Source organism: Hirundo rustica, chromosome 8, assembly GCF_015227805.2.
Source record: "Hirundo rustica isolate bHirRus1 chromosome 8, bHirRus1.pri.v3, whole genome shotgun sequence".
In the NCBI taxonomy this organism is placed as follows: Eukaryota; Metazoa; Chordata; class Aves; order Passeriformes; family Hirundinidae; genus Hirundo; species Hirundo rustica.
The window spans coordinates 20,642,080-20,658,335 of record NC_053457.1 but is presented as its reverse complement, the minus strand read 5'-3'; the positions used below and the strand labels follow the sequence as shown (position 1 = coordinate 20,658,335).

The following is a 16,256-nucleotide window of genomic DNA, read 5'->3' as shown; positions in this document are numbered from 1 at the left end:
AGGTACTGCCATTTTTCTTGTGTGTTTTTTGAGTGTTTTGGGTTTTGTTGTGCAGTATTTATCTTGGACTCTAGATAAGGAAGAACTAATAAAGTAATTCATGCTTCTTATACTGTTCTAATGATAGTTTTTCCCCTTTCTGGATTTTGCCTTTTGTCTGGGAATGGCCAGTGGGCTGTGCCTTGCTAACACTGGCTGTGGCAGCCCACCACTGCAAAGCCAGGCCCCACTGTAACATTTGGGTGTTTGTTTCTCCCTTTATTCCTCCCACTTGTAGCGAATGGGCTGTCGTGGGTGCACTTGGGCTTGGGAGCCAGCACCTGTTTCGGCAGTGCTGGGTCATTGAACATATGGATGTTTGAACTGAACCTCTGCTAGCAAAAAAACCAGTTTGTCCTTGCATCACTCTCCTCCTTTTCTGATTTCAGGATGGAGTGAACTGGCTTGCATTTCTCAATAAATACAAACTTCATGGAATTCTTTGTGATGACATGGGCTTAGGAAAAACTTTACAATCCATTTGCATTCTTGCGGGTGATCATTGCCTCAGGTAAGCTTAAACAAATAACATTCTGTCTTAGACTTTAATGGTCAGTCTTATATGTGGTAATAAATCTGGACATAGTTCTGGGCAATTGTGGCTGTGCTTGGATAGGGGGTTTGCACCAGGTGGCCTCCACAGGTCCTTTCCCACCTCAACTCTTCTGTGAAAAACCATTTTTTTTAAAACCTATATTTTATACTCTTAAAGGGCTCAGGAATATGCAAGAACAAAACTGGTGGACAGTGTTCCTCTTCCCTCCTTGGTGGTGTGTCCTCCTACACTCACAGGACACTGGGTGGATGAAGTGGGCAAATTTTGCTCGAAAGAATATCTTAATCCCTTGCACTATACAGGACCTCCTACTGAGAGAGCAAGGTAACCCATCTTGCATTTATAACTGGTTTAGAGTAAAATATCCTACATGGAATTTTTCATTTTACTACTAAAGCACAGTTTGTGGGCATGGGGACATGTGTGATGGTATCTTTAAAGGCTGAAATTATAACGTGTAAAGAACACTTCAATTAACTCCTCATTTTTTTCCTTAAGATTGCAACACCAGGTGAAAAGACATAACCTCATAGTGGCTTCATATGATGTCGTAAGAAATGACATTGACTTCTTCAGGTAAGAATTGGTTTCTTTTCTGAGGTTTTTAGTAGCTTAGCATTTTAAATGCTACCTAAGTCTGTGTTCTTCTTTTCTAGAAATATTAAGTTTAATTACTGCATTCTTGATGAAGGCCATGTAATAAAAAATGGAAAAACAAAGCTGTCAAAAGCAGTAAAACAACTGACTGCTAATTACAGGATCATTCTTTCTGGGACACCAATCCAGGTAACTGATTTTCCATTTTGGATGAAAAGTAGAAAACAAACAAGATAGGTCTATCTTGTACTCAGTTTTATTGTAGGTTTTAACAATCACCTTATTCAAAGTATACATTGTAAAACAGCTTTTCACTTCTAAATGTGCAAAATGACATCTTTTCCCTTTCTTGTATATAGGGGAGTGAATGCAGGTTTTGTGGTATTAATGGCGTTCAAAAGTTGGCAGCAAGACTTTCTCTACCGCTTCCTCTTTAAGTGTCAGGCAGGAAGGAGACCATTTCCTTGTGCCTCAAGTAAAATTAGCAGGGAACTCAATTCTGAGATCTCCACATTTGGAGTTTTGTCCTAATGACTTGCCTGTGCAATATCTGTCTCACCCAGGACTAAGACCACTGGTGTGTCCTGGGTTTTGTTAACCAGAACAACTCTAGGTGTGGCTTAAGGCACTGGACACAGTGGGAGGTGCATGTATACAGTCAAGTGCATGCAGAGGTATTTCTGCAACTCAGATGGACCAAAGAGCTCCCAGGCTCCAGAAACTTGGGATTGGGTTGTAGTGTGAGGTTTGTAGGGCTTTAAATATGTATGAGAGGTTTTTTTCTGATACCTTGCAACTTACTACTTCTGAAAATAATTTCTCAAATGTTTCTTTTATGTTCAGAACAACGTCTTAGAGCTGTGGTCATTGTTTGACTTCCTAATGCCAGGATTCTTGGGCACTGAACGCCAGTTTGCAGCTCGTTACGGCAAACCAATCCTGGCTAGCAGAGATGCCCGAAGCTCCAGTCGAGAACAAGAGGCTGGTGAGGATCAAATGTTTAATCTCTGGGGTTTTTGTGTTAGCCTTTTAAATGAGAACTGCAAATGCAAAGAAAAAGTGTGGTTAGTTCTAACACCAGAGATTGAGGGGGAGCTGGATGTTTTGAAGAAAATTATTTTCTTCTAAAGCTGGTGCTGTTCCCCTCACTAGGGGTACTCGCAATGGAAGCTCTGCACCGCCAAGTCCTGCCGTTCCTGCTGAGGAGAATGAAAGAGGATGTGCTGCAAGATCTTCCACCGAAAATTATTCAAGATTATTACTGTATTCTCAGTCCTCTACAGGTATGCTTAAAAAGTGGCTGAAAGTTTCTTCTTCAGCACAGTTAAGACCACAAAGGCATGAATTCTGTATTCCTGTGTCAGTTTGATACCAGCTCTGACATTCTCTGGAGATACTAAAAGATTTTTGTAGTAGGTGTTTAAAGCACTAATTCCAGTCCCATAGGAATAGAGCATTTCTTGAGCTTAATTTCAGACATTGTTCAGGAATAGCATGTAGATATCTGCAGATTGTTTTTCAATAACACTTTTCAAGCTGAAAGAAAATAAATGGCAGGAGATTCTGTTGTTAATGTTTTCCTTGTTTTACATATGAAATAGCTTTCTTGATGCATGATAAATCAGAATTTGAACTTGAAACTAAACTCTGAATACGACTGTCTATCTTCTGTCAGGAAAAACACACTCAATTCTTTTGTCTGGTCTACAGGTTCAGCTTTATGAAGATTTTGCCAAGTCTCGTGCCAAATGTGATATTGATGAAACAGTTTCTTCAATTTCACTGAATGAAGAAACTGAAAAACCAAAGCTTAAATCTACAGGTCATGTATTTCAGGTACACATTTTTTCAGCAATTTTAATTACCTAGTGTGTATGTTTTTGGTAACTGGTATTTATAGATTTAGTAAAAAATGAAAATCAGAAAGGTAAACTTAGATGTGGTCATATGATCTAAGTAGAGTATTTATGGCTGGAATGTGATGTATAGTTATAATGTTTAAAGTACAGGTTTATGTCTTATGAAGCATTACACTGCCTCATATTTTTAATGTGATCTGCTCAGTTGGTGTAGAGCTGTTTTGCGGATCTTATAAAAACTGAGTACTGAGAGAGCAAAACCTCAGAATGAGGAAAGTAATTCTGGTTGCATCAGCTGCTACACTTCAATATTAAGATTCTAAAACATGGAGAAAATGTTTCCTTAAGGGTAGATGTGAATTTATGAAGGTTCATGGTCTTATAGAATTGCAGATTAACTCTTGGTTAATTTGAAATAATTATTCTCAAACTGCTCCCAAGCCTATTTCCTCTATTGCAGACTCAGATGAAAGTATGAGAAATGGTAATCCTTGCATTTTTTCCTGAGAGAAAGGACCAAGATCACAATGAGCGTAACAGTATTTGGACACAATTTGAAATGCGGATTTTAAATGTACAACTTTGATGAAAATACACCATAAAGTCCAGATTGTGGAATGTGGCCGAGTGACCCCTGTACTCAGAATAGATTCTGTTAATCCTTTTTCTGTAACTGTTCTTGCTAATCATTTCTTTGAACTTCCATTTCTTAAACAATCAAAGGCATTGCAGTACTTACGGAAGCTCTGCAACCATCCAGCTTTAGTGCTCACAACGCAACATCCAGAATACAAGAGAATTACAGAGCAACTTGCAGCTCAGAATTCATCCCTTCGGGATATCCAACATGCACCTAAGCTGTCTGCTTTAAAACAAGTAAGTGGACATGTGTTGTGCCTTAAATTCCCCAAATGTCTCTACTGCTGTTACAGTTTAGGATGTTATATTTAAGATTTCATCAATATGAAAACTCTTCTTAATAAAATTAAGTAGCAAATGAAAAAGAATGCCAAGGGTGTTTCAGGGATATGCCCTACTTTCCCCGATAATTCAAGAGGCAAGGGGAAACAATCTTCATGGTGATGATGTTTATATAACTTGCTGACATATGAAAAAGCTTACTTCTGTTTTATTCTTGTCCCTCTTGTTGCAGATATTTTTTTTACATTTTTATTACACAGGAGACTACTTCCTTGATAAAGCTAGATTGCATTGCATAGCTTTACTTACAATAGAGTTTAAGTAAGTGAAGAAAATGTGGGGTTTTGTTTTTTTAATGACTCTTAAATTTTTCATAGTTTGACAGGGAAGCCAGACTTTGCCTTCTTGTCATTTAAGTGACTGTCATTTAGATATTTTCTTCTGCAGTGTGTTTCTCTCATTTATACTTTTGATAATCAATGGATGTCAATGTTTACATGATATCTACAGTCATTTTAATGGGACACTTTAATCTTCTTTTATGTAAAGCTGCTGCTAGACTGTGGTTTGGGGAATGGTGGATCTTCAGAAAGTGGTACAGAAGCTGTTGTGGCCCAGCACAGAGTACTTATCTTCTGTCAGCTGAAGAGTATGCTGGATATAGTGGAGCACGACCTTCTCAGACCTCAGTTGCCTTCAGTTACTTACTTACGACTCGATGGCAGCATTCCTGCTGGGCAGAGACATTCCATTGTTTCCCGGTATGCCTTAACCCCTCATAACTATGAGGCAAACTTTAATGAACTGTATTATTTATATGGTGCAAAATTGGGCTTTTTGTCTTCCTCAAAGCAGATGAGGTTCATAAATTCTTTATTTAAATGAAACTTACCATACTTATCTTCTTGTATGCAGGTTTAATAATGACCCGTCTATAGATGTTCTTCTGCTCACCACTCATGTTGGTGGGCTGGGACTTAACTTGACAGGAGCTGACACAGTTGTATTTGTGGAACATGACTGGAACCCAATGAGAGACCTGCAAGCCATGGATCGAGCACATCGCATTGGGCAGGTGAAAACCTCTTTGTTCCATAAGAAGGTGGCTTTTCTCTTGCTGAACTTGCTTGGGAGAGTTAGTAATGTGTAACAAAGTGACATCTCTGTTTCTACTAATCTTCTATTCATACTTATTCTTGCAAGCAAGCCAGCTGCTGAAGTGTGTACCTCCTTATTCTGCCCTCAACTTAGTAAATCTTCTCTTCTGTACTCCCTGAGCTGCTGGGGGGGAGCAGAGAAGAATCACCCTTCAGTGGAGGAAGACATGACTGAGGACTGAGACAAGGAACTGAAGGGACAGCCCACAGGGTTGTCCTTCTCTGGTGCTTGGACAGGGCAAGAATGACTGCTGGGAGTCTTCCCCTAGAGCTGTAAAAATGAGTGAATTCTTCCAGAGTACAGAGGCAACTGAAGGTGCCTCGACTGTACAGCAGCGTAGTCTTGTGCTTTCCATCTGATGTCTATCAGACTGAGTACAGTTACTGAAGGGTAACTCCAAGCCAAACTGCTTGTAGAATGTCCATGATAAACACTAAAAAGTTATGCTTTCCTGAATACTTAGGATGATACTTTCTAGCTAAGTGTGCTTTTTTCTTTCAGAAACGTGTTGTTAATGTGTATCGCCTGATCACCCGGGGAACTCTGGAAGAGAAGATCATGGGTCTTCAAAAGTTCAAAATGAATATTGCAAATACAGTGATCAGCCAAGAAAATGCAAGCCTGCAGAGCATGGGAACAGAGCAGCTTCTTGATCTGTTCACTCTTGACAAGGTAAAGAACCACTTTTACATATACCTACCAAAAATAGAGTCAGCTTAGGGAAATGTAAAATTTAATCACACAAATGCTTAAGTTGGACTGATGAATAGTTGACAGCTCTCTGAACAACAGGAGGAAGAGATATTTCCCCAGAAGAATTACCAGACTTGGAGAATTTGTTAGATTCTTGAAAACATTATTCTGTATATTAACAGGATTTTTTTTCTTTTATGAAGGATGGCAAAACTGAAAAAGCAGATACCTCTACCTCTTCTGGGAAAGCATCAATGAAATCAGTACTCGAAAACCTTGGAGAACTATGGGATCAAGAGCAGTACGACACTGAATACAGTCTTGAAAACTTTATGCATTCATTAAAGTAACCATCACATATTTGTAATACAACTGCTGCTAGTTCACATATTTTTCTGCTGATATTCAGCAAACTTCAAAGCATAGAGAGTGAACCTTTAGCTTAATGTGTAAATAGACTTGCTGAAAGAAGAATCTTCAAAAGACTGGCATGAAGTAGTGTCAGCTGTTTCACTGGGAAGTTATTCTGTCTTAAACGTTTGCACTGTATAAAAACTTTAAATGTAAACATTGTGAGGTGGTTTGAATTTTACTTGTTCTGAACAGGTGCAAATTCTTACTTGGTAGAAGAATTAAAACAAAGCAGGTTTTTACATTTGTTAACAAGTGTTACTTGTGTTAGCAGTTAAGTCCACCATTATTTCTTTCTGTATCTATAATAGTTTTGTACAGTTGTTTCAGTGAGTACTTCAGGTTGTTCAGTGTACATTTTTCTTTTAACCACAACTTGCTTTTATGGTGTACTAAAAAAGCAGTTTTCAACTTAAGCTTTCATTCAGATCATTTCAGGACTTGTATCACCAGAGGCAAAGCCTAGAAGCCTTGGAAGTATTGAATAATGGAATGGCACTAGGCCTGTACACCCACCTTTGTATATTGACTATAAATATATCATGCTCTTCAGTCTTTTGACACCATCTTGTGAGAACAGCTGACTTGAACTTTTTAATGTAATGAGCTCTATTAAATACAGGTAATGGCCTATTTGAGGCCATGTTTGCATCCTGTTAGCAGGGGTGTACTTTTTTAATTTATCTATAAGGCTAGAATATAGCCGCTTTGAGAGATGCATGTATTCCATATGTTTCAATCCTATATATTTTTTGTAACTAAAAGAAGAAATTAAATATACAGACATTTTCCAGAAGTAGATTTTACACTGTCTAGGATTCTAAAATCCATGCTAAAAGTGACTGTGTACTAAATGGATGCATGATTTAAAGCTTCTTAAAGGAATAGGGAGAACTTTTTTCTTTAGGAGAAAATATACATAGGAATACCTACATTCAGTTTGAGGTAATTGAATAGTTAAAATTGTGTAACAAAGATAGTAAGAGACTTTAATAGCAGTGAGTGAGAATAATATGGCTGTATGTTATGCAGCTTTTTATAAAAAAGGGAGGCAGTAGTAAAAGTGTGTTTCTAGACGTGCATACGTACCAGTATATGCACTTTTTATAAATATTAAATTATAGATAACTTACAGCAGTTGTCTGAATAGATAGAATATATGTATAAATATAAAACCTAAGGTTTGTAGCTTGCTGTGTGCTTAAGCATCAGAGCTTAAAAACCACCAGAGACCTCAACTATTGTAAAATAAGATTGTTTTAAAACTATATAAATCAAGACAGTTCTACAGCATTGGAGATGAATTAATGTCACATTTCAGTAGTTATGAACTGCCAGATTGTAAATTAGCATTCCATGAAAATAAAACAAACTGGGAATGTATAAGTTGTATGTTGAGTTTGTCCATGTTTAGTTTTGTTTCTGTAGGGAATACTTATCTGGCTTCATAAAAAACCTTATGCTTTTGGAAATTACAGCTGGATTACAGGTATTATATTGGTTAATTTCTGCCTTCAGACTATTTCTGTTGTTCTTTCAGCTGATGACCCAAGCAGGGGAGACAAGATGGGGCTTGGTGTTTGCAGAGAAGTTACAGTGCTGGAATAATGCGTACTTGAAGATAACTTGGTGCAGTAATTTGGTGATAGTGCCTAGAAATAATGAGATATTTGAATAAAGAAACTTCTTTAGTGGTAAAAATTGCATATGTTTTTCTTCAAGAGTTTTATTAGGTGCAGTGGTAAAAAACTGTTTGGGTCCTGTTGGGAAAGAAATAGACAGCATAGGACTGATTTAAGCCAGTTATTTATCACATTGAGGTTGCTATGCAACCATAATAATTTTAGCGATGGCTCTCTTGGATATCACATCAAGAAGACTCCTGCACCTGAGAAACAGGGGAAGGCAGAACCTAGAATAATTATTTCAGGGTTACTATATGTACTGACTGATCCTAAATGTTCTGTGAATCAATGCTTTGAGATGTAACCCAACAGGAGCGCTGCACCAGCTATATAAAAAATGGGGTTTTGTTACCTTAATATTTAACAAAGAGCTCTTCTATGCTTTTCAAACTAGCAGAGCATTTACCAAGATCTGGCTTGTTTGTGCACAAACTGGAATCACTTACAGCAAAACTCCAGAAAGAAATAGCTCTTAGAATGCCTTTAACTGGCATTGTTCTCTTTAATGAGTATTCACCTGGACCCAGACCAGGGCTGGGGATGGAATAGGAAAGTTTCTTTACATATAGGCTGAAATGAAACCTTCCAGTATGTCAGATTCTCAGCACCAACCATTTTGCTCTCCAGGTCTGCCCCTAGTACAGGTGATCCTTGCTAAGGAAGATACAGCCTAAGCCTTGACTGACTGCAGGTGGAGGCCCAAAGAAACACGAACTGAGTAGAACCCTGCATAGGCTCAGAATTCTGTGGGTTGGAAGCGACCCTAAAAACCATCCAGTTCCAAAGCCCTTCCATGGGCAGGGATGCCTTCTGCTACACCACATTGCTCCAAGATCTGTTCAACCTGGCCTTGAACGCTTCCAGGGATGGGGCATCCATAACTTCTCTGGGCAACCTGCTCCATTGACTCATACTCAAGGCTTGATCCATTGTGTGGCATTTGCCCTGAATTAAACTAGTCTCTCATCATTTAATAGCATCAGAAAAACACCTAATGGTCACCAAAGCTGGACCTCAAAATTAATGTAGTTCCTGATTCACAGCTTGCTAACCTGTGAGAGCTAAGTACTCTGACTGGTGACCACATTCTAGGCTGAAAGGAATGACTTTGAAACAAGTGTACACATAATGCTGCTTTTCAACCAGACTTAAGAACTGCTTGAAATTCTGCTTAAAACTAAATGGAGAACTACCTTCTGCAAGCATGCTCCAGGTCTGCATAAATACAACTTCTGCTGTCTGTTGTACTTAGTTTAACTAAGAATTCAATCTAACAAGTCTGTCTTTCTCCATACATGTTATCTTTGGAATTCACTTAGGCAGGAAGCTGCTTGCTTTCTGCAAATTGCAGATTTCTAGGTTGTTTTTTTAATCCTTCTCCCTAATGCTTTTGGAAGGTTTTTTTTTCCAAGCTTGCTGAAAACAAAATTGCACTGAGCATCCAAGGTATACATAGTGATTTCGTTTAACTCAAATTAGTTCAAGTTGAGTTGTTTGCTTTAGTCTATTATCTTTAAAAATCTTGTGTTTTACCTTAAGATTACCAGATTTAAAGACAAATGCTTCCATTTACCATTAGTGGTATCCCCAGCTTTCCTACTGTCTCATGGTTCTGCAGGTTGTAAGGCAAAGAGCACATATTTCTAATTAAGCCTTAATTCAAGCAGAAGTACAGCAACTTTTAAGCCATATTAGAAACTGTGGAAAACTTCGAAGATGAAAATATTCACCTATCAAAGCTTTTATTAACTTACTTATAAATGTTAAATAACATAGTGCTAAATCTAGCTTGGTGTGTAGTGTTAATAGAGCTTTGGCATAGGGCAAGCTTTTAAGGAACACGGCAGTAACTGACTTGTGCTAAGTTGCTTTGTAATCAAAAGCTTGGAAGATGGAGTTCTTTCTTGAAACCAGGCAGAGTGGTGCTTTTGAGTAATTTTTTTTAAAATCACATTTAAGTGAATTACTTTCAAGGACAGTTCTCTGAATATAAGGATTGTATAGAGGTGATAATCATTCTAAATGCTTTTAGTGGTCTATTAAAAGACATTACCTTTGAATTTGTGTCAGAAACCCTTTCAGTTGGCTCCTTATCTTCTAGTAGCTTTACTAGTTCTCCAGTATTCTCCTATACATTAGGTTTGGAAGTATCTGTTCAGTTCCACTCTCTGTTTTTAGGACCAACACCCTCTTCAGGAGTCAGGATTTAGTTGATTCTGGTTGCCAGACCAGACTTGGGGATTCTGCCCAGCAAGGGAAAGCTTCCTTTGGTGTGAGACTGAGAGCACAACCCTCTCCAGTACAGGAATGCCACTCCCCTCCTGGGAGGACCATATAGCAGCAGGGTAACAGAGCTCTAACTTCACACTGACAATTCTGTGATCTTGGGTGTCATTCAAAAGGAGATGCTCCTCATCTGCTCTGTGTGCACACAGGCTGAGCTCTGCTGCTATGAACCAAGCAAGCATGGTGCTCATAGAGCCAAGTCCTCTCCATTAGCTTTATGCACTAACAACAAAACCTTCGTTTTCTTCTAACATGTTCCTTTAATTTAACATAAAGAGTAAAGGGTTTGTGCCAGGCTCCTCTCTATCTTTTTCCTTGAGCAACAGCTAAACACACTATGCTTACACTGTGCATATGCTGCAGTAGATAGGCAAGAAGACAAGAGAAAGTTGTCCTTTGCCGAGGTTAAGACGTTTTTATTAACTTCTTGTAAACACTGGGATCCAAACTTGCGACTTTACGTCTCAAGTTGCACCCATCAGCCCTGCATCTGCACAAACCAGCACATGTGGGCTTAGGAAATTCGTTAGGCCATCCTTCCTTAGGGCTGTCAAACCTTTAAAAAGTCCTATGTTCAAGACTTGTTCTGCTTTCTTAGCTCAGCCATGTGAATAGCTAACTTGGAGTTGGGTGTCTGACAATTTATGAAGTAATCAACAATCATAAACTCTTACAGAGGATGACCTTCAGGATTTTCTTTTAAAATAAAATTTAGACCAGGATTTGCTAAGTTGTAAAAGGAATTCCATATACTAAAGGAAAATGTTTACTGTTCAATTCCCTTTTCAGCTGAGAGGAGTTGATCTGGAGAGCAGAAACTTCAAACCCATAAATTCAGCCTCAGGTGCAAAAGCTGCAGGATTGAGGAGAAAGGAAGGATACACTGCATCCTGCCAAATGGCTGTTCCAGGGACGCAGCAAAGTGAACTATTCTGCAGTTCAGTGAGAGGCTCAGAAATAGCTGAGCTATCAGAACATGCTGGCCATGTCTCCAACACACTCTGGTTCCAGGGGCCTTTGCAGGGCAATGCTGTGCTCTCCACGCCAAGGCTGTGCCTGCCAGAGATTTCCCATACATCAGGGTAATTACATTTCACAGTTTATGCAGGCTGGGTGCTTAGATACTCCATTGAGAAAATGGGAATACTGCTCAGCGTAGCGGCCCAAGCCGATCACGTGGTTAACTTGTGTGCTTTTTGCTGCTGTTTCAATGTTAGCTCTCTCTGAGTAAATACTGTGCTCTCCAGATACACATTTGTCTATTCTGACCCTGTTTCTTGTGACTCATGCTGCACTTAGAGAGATTTAATTATCAATCACAGCCCAGCATCTGAGAAATAAAGCCTTTGAGTAGAACTCCGCAATGGTAAGCCAAGGGAAGAGCTAACACAGATGTTAAAATCTGCTTTGTGCAAGAACAGACCTTGAAAAGTCAGTTGAATTTGTCATGATCTCTGCTGTAGCCAGAGAGGGAAGACATTATAAATACATCAACTCCCAGAAAATGACGCATTCCAATTCCTGCCTTTCTTCTGAATCAGAGCTGCTTCACTTAACAGCAAAACTGACTTTTGCCTTTGCATTACCAAAACAAGTGTGCTAAAGGAAAATGCTGCACTGTATTTTGATCTATTTCTCCATGCTGCCCTCGCCTCCACACAGTCCAATTATAAAACACTTCTGGGACACCTGCAACTGTTCATTCTTGGCTTCTGTTTTGCAAGTATCGTCACTCACAAACCACAACTATCTTGTCAACTAAAGCTCAGGTACTTAGGTGCTATTTCACGTTCATTTGGACACATTTGGATACCTATATAAACACAGGCAAAATTCACTTCTGGGCATAAAGTCAAAATTCGGCCCATGCTCATATTCAAGAGAATGTGTTTTCAAGAGATGGCAGAGGGAGGAATCATGCAGAATAACAAAACCAGCAGTAAGTGCCAGCCCACCAGTGTCTGTCTACATTTATGACTAATTTAAAGCTCACCCACTTAGCCATCATATCAGTTAAATTATCAGTTCATTTACAAGCTGGAAAGGGCAAGAATTCAGAGTTGGTACTTCTGCTTTCTTTGCTGCCCTGGTGAGAGCTGCAAGATGTGATCAGCATTTCAGGCTTCTCACAGGCCGGCACAGTCAGCAGTAGTTAATTATTGTTTATAAAATGCAGAACTCTGTGTTCTCACAGTCAGAAGTTGCATCACTCTTTGGCTGTGCCTATTATTTATCAGCTGAAGAGCGAGGCAGCAAACAAAGCAAGGAGAATGAAAAAACACCAAAACCCATGGCTGTTTACCTGGGCTGTGAAGGGGCAGGAAAAGCAAAGGAGGAGGAAGGGACACGGGCTGCACTTGCCATCAGCCTAATTTCCCTGGCTCTGTTTGGTTTATTTCTCCCAGTTTCCCACTGCGCAGTATTTTTGCCTCCAATATAGATGTGGTCACAGCTGGCAAAGCCACCGCAGTACTGCTGTGGAAGAGATTAGAATGCCTTACCCCTGGGAGCCTGGTGTGTGCTGCCTCATCCCCTTCCCACCTAAGTAGGAAAAGTAGCCCTGACCACCACCACAGGAGCCTGCTGTGCTACCCCAAATGAGAAAACAAACCAGCCAGACTCAAAGTTCAGATAAGTTTCAGTGGCAGATGGCTACGGACACCCCACAGCTTCTTGCACCTGCACAGAAACTGGGAGAGAAGTGACAATCTTTCCACACCAGCCGAGGCCCACAGCGGCCGTGAGGATGCGGCAGCCAGCACTGCCTTCAGAGAGTCACGAAACCACGGAGTATCCTGAATTGAAAGGGACCCACGAGGCTCATTGAATCCAACTCCTGGCCCTGCACAGGACTGCCCTAGGAGTCGCACCATGTTCCTGAAAGCATTGTCCAAACAGCTCTTGAGCTCTGTCAGGGTTGGTGCTGTGACCACTTCCCTGGGGAGCTGTTCCAGTGCCCAAACACACCTTGGGTGAAGAACCTTGTCCTAATTTCCAACCGAACCCTTCCCTGCCTTCACACCCTCGCTATCCCTCGCTCTCCAAACACCAGAAGAGAGGGCCTCAGAACCACGGGTCTCTCGCTGCTCCTCGGGCTCCTGCCATGTCCCCCACACGAAGGGGGAAGGGGATGGAGGGACGGCGCCTCAGCGCCCGTGGGGCCGCGCTGGCTGCCGGGGCTGGCACGGCGTGGCGTCCGCGCAGCGCCCTCGTCCTCAGAGCTCCCACTGACCGCCGCTGCACGGGGCAAGCTGGCCTCAAATTCCCATCTTGGCATTTCTTCCCTCTCCCAGGTTTGCCATTGTGAGCCCCAGAGAACAGCCCTCGCCTCGGAGCCCGGAGCACGGCGGGCAAGGCGGGCGCTTGTGCAGGCCCCGGCCAGGCGGGGCCCGGGGAGGCGGCTCCGTGCTGTCGGAGCGTTTGCAGAACAGCAAAGCCGACAGCTTCACCGGCGGTATTTTGGATTCCTGCCAGCTGAGGATCAGCCCGGATTTGGGGCCGAGTTGTGCACCTTGAGGAATTCTCTAGTTATCCACCCAAGGTCTCTAAAGGCAAGGAGGGCTCCTCTCCCTTTCGTTAGCCCGATGCTCATCTGTCACAGAGTAAGACTTGCATCCGTGGCAGAGACGTATTCAAGGCACTAAAAGGCTTTTGCAATTATTAGATGCCTTTATCAGCTTTGCTTTGGCACTTAATCAGCTGCAAAAGCTATTTATTGCCTCATAAACTCCTCTGCAGCAAACATTATCCTTTAATTAATCCGTGAAAATTACAAAGGCTGATGAGGTAACCCCTTTTTCACACCACCCGGTTAAGCTGAGGAGAATTTGTTGCTGTTTTCCCCTTTCATTTTGTTTTTAGACTTTTGTCAGCTCTCTCAGTCAGAGGGCTTGTTAGGACAGGTAGTAGCAATTTAGCAGCATGTCCCAGGTAACAAATACCAGCCAAATCACTGAGCTGTGAAGATTATTCACAGCTGAGAAAGTTAGGAGATGAGTAAAAGTTAAACCTTAATTTAACTCACATTAAAATAGGAAAGGCAATCTGAACAGCATGTGGCTGCAGAGTTAAAGGATGTTACAGACTCATTAAAAGATGGGACCAGTTGCTGATTAGGATTTTTTGACTCTAAGGACACAATGGCAAAAGTAGATCTCTTGCATAGTGAGATGCATTCTTGCTTTGAATATCATTAACTTTTGTACATCAGCACTCAGAGGAATTCAAAGTTACTGAAAAGCATCAAGATCTGTCTATGTCTGCGACAACTCAATACCTCAAGACTTCCGCTAGAGTAGTGTTTCGTAATCTGGATTCAAGTTTTCTTTACAGCACAGACATAAAGTTTTGCTATTTCCACATATCCCAACTCATAACCCCACCAGATTCAGACATTTGTTTTCAAGTAAAGCAGTTCACAAAATAACAAAAATATTAGGCATCACTATTTCAAACTTTTTTCTGACCTTATGAGAACTAGAATTACAGCTGGAAATTCAATGCTCTTGTGTCAATTCTACTTTACAGTGGGGTGAGAGGAGCAAGAAACATTCCCCTAAATATTTGGGAGTTGGCAATGGTGAGTCCTATCTCTTCACTTTCCCATGGATGACTGATAATTGTGGAATTGCCATTGGCTGGTCGGAAACATGATGTCAAAAGAGAAGGTCTTTAATCCAGGTCAGTTGCTGAGTTGCAAAAAGGTGTCGGGACCGTGTAATCAGCCAGTTCTCTGCAGATGTGCAGAAAATGTTTCATGAACAGCAAATTGTAGTTTAGGAAGAGCCTCGTGATGCAAGTAGTTAAAGTAGAATAAATTTTGTAGGGGACTTGAAGTACAGGAAGGGAGGTTGCTCTAAAGATTATCGCAACAAATTTCCCCATCAGTATTTAAAGTTTCCAAAGCAAGTTCTGAAAGGGAGAAAAGAAATCTCTTGTGTTTGAGAAATGGGAAAAGAGAAAGAGAAAAGTGGAAAAAATGTCACCTTCCATGACTCTTAAAGCTCTTTGTTTTTCCTCATCATTAAAAGAAATAAACGCACTCAAACCCACAAAAACCTCAACCTTCTTCTAATCCTAGCTCACAGCTGCTAGGGAATTTACATCTCCTGTGGCAGGTGTTAATCATGGTGAGACTAAAGAGCAGTTCCACTTCAGTGAGTCTTTCTGTTTGTTAGTAGGTGGTAGCATAGTCAGGACTCAAATTATAAGAGATTATGTTTTCAGAGATGTGTTGAAAACCCGAACCCAGCAATTATGTTTTCCAAAATAGTCTATTTGTTACTGCTGGAGACATCCTGCGTTGGTAAGTGGTATGTTCTTGCCACCTGAGTTTCTGAAGCATAAGTAGGGGGGAAAAAGATGAAATAGATGAATATTGTTAAAGCAAAACTTTGGAAGATAGAAAGTCTGAGGCTTCACATCCCAGGAGGAGGTGTGGTGGGGTGCAGCTGATGCAGTTTTTTGCAGTGTTAGGTGGTCCAACAGCCATCTTGCTGTACTGCTGGGGAGTGGAGGGCAGGGCTCTGCACGAGTGCAGCAACAGTCCAGGTACCTTCTCTAGCCCCAGGAACAGTCACACAGGCAGTGGGACACATCCCATGCTGCAGGAGCACCTCGGTACCTGGCGTCCACATCCTCTTGAAATGAAAGGAACCACAGTAAAAAAATTTGAGTCCATTGGGAGTTCAAGTCCGTAACTAAGTTAGTTCTAATTCAAGATCCTTCTCAATTAACTGTGGTGGTGAGAACATATGCTCAGCAGCAGCAGCAGCGACATTCAAGACACCCAGGTCTGTTTCTCGTCCTTTGGCTAAAGACAAGGCCTGTGATGGACCTCACCTGAGGAAATGCCAGCAAAAGTCCCTCACTGCAACAGGTTTGGTGTTTCTATGCATTTAGTTGCAGCTTTCTCAAATGCCTGTAATTTCCTCTCTGAGCAGTTTGGTATTTTTGTCATGCCTGAATCAAAGCATTTGGATACAGGAGTAATGTTCCTCCTCCTGGTTGCATAATAGAGCACAAATACCAGCTGCTGTCCTTTTTTTCTTA

The 16,256-nt window shown here is 40.9% G+C and overlaps 1 protein-coding gene across 2 annotated transcripts in view; it reads left to right on the top strand.

Moving 5' to 3' along the window:
• Positions 1-7,908, top strand: part of BTAF1 (B-TFIID TATA-box binding protein associated factor 1) — a 43,712-nt gene extending 35,804 nt beyond the window's left edge. For both annotated transcript variants that reach the window (XM_058421536.1, XM_040071113.2), the window contains exons 27-38: positions 429-550; positions 752-919; positions 1,094-1,171; positions 1,252-1,381; positions 2,036-2,177; positions 2,345-2,475; positions 2,903-3,028; positions 3,775-3,927; positions 4,522-4,733; positions 4,888-5,047; positions 5,632-5,802; positions 6,027-7,908. In XM_058421536.1, the coding sequence (XP_058277519.1) occupies positions 429-550; positions 752-919; positions 1,094-1,171; positions 1,252-1,381; positions 2,036-2,177; positions 2,345-2,475; positions 2,903-3,028; positions 3,775-3,927; positions 4,522-4,733; positions 4,888-5,047; positions 5,632-5,802; positions 6,027-6,173 (1,740 nt within the window). In that variant the 3' untranslated portion in view covers positions 6,174-7,908. The remainder of the gene's footprint in view (positions 1-428; positions 551-751; positions 920-1,093; positions 1,172-1,251; positions 1,382-2,035; positions 2,178-2,344; positions 2,476-2,902; positions 3,029-3,774; positions 3,928-4,521; positions 4,734-4,887; positions 5,048-5,631; positions 5,803-6,026) is intronic.
• Positions 7,909-16,256: the final 8,348 nt, after the last annotated feature.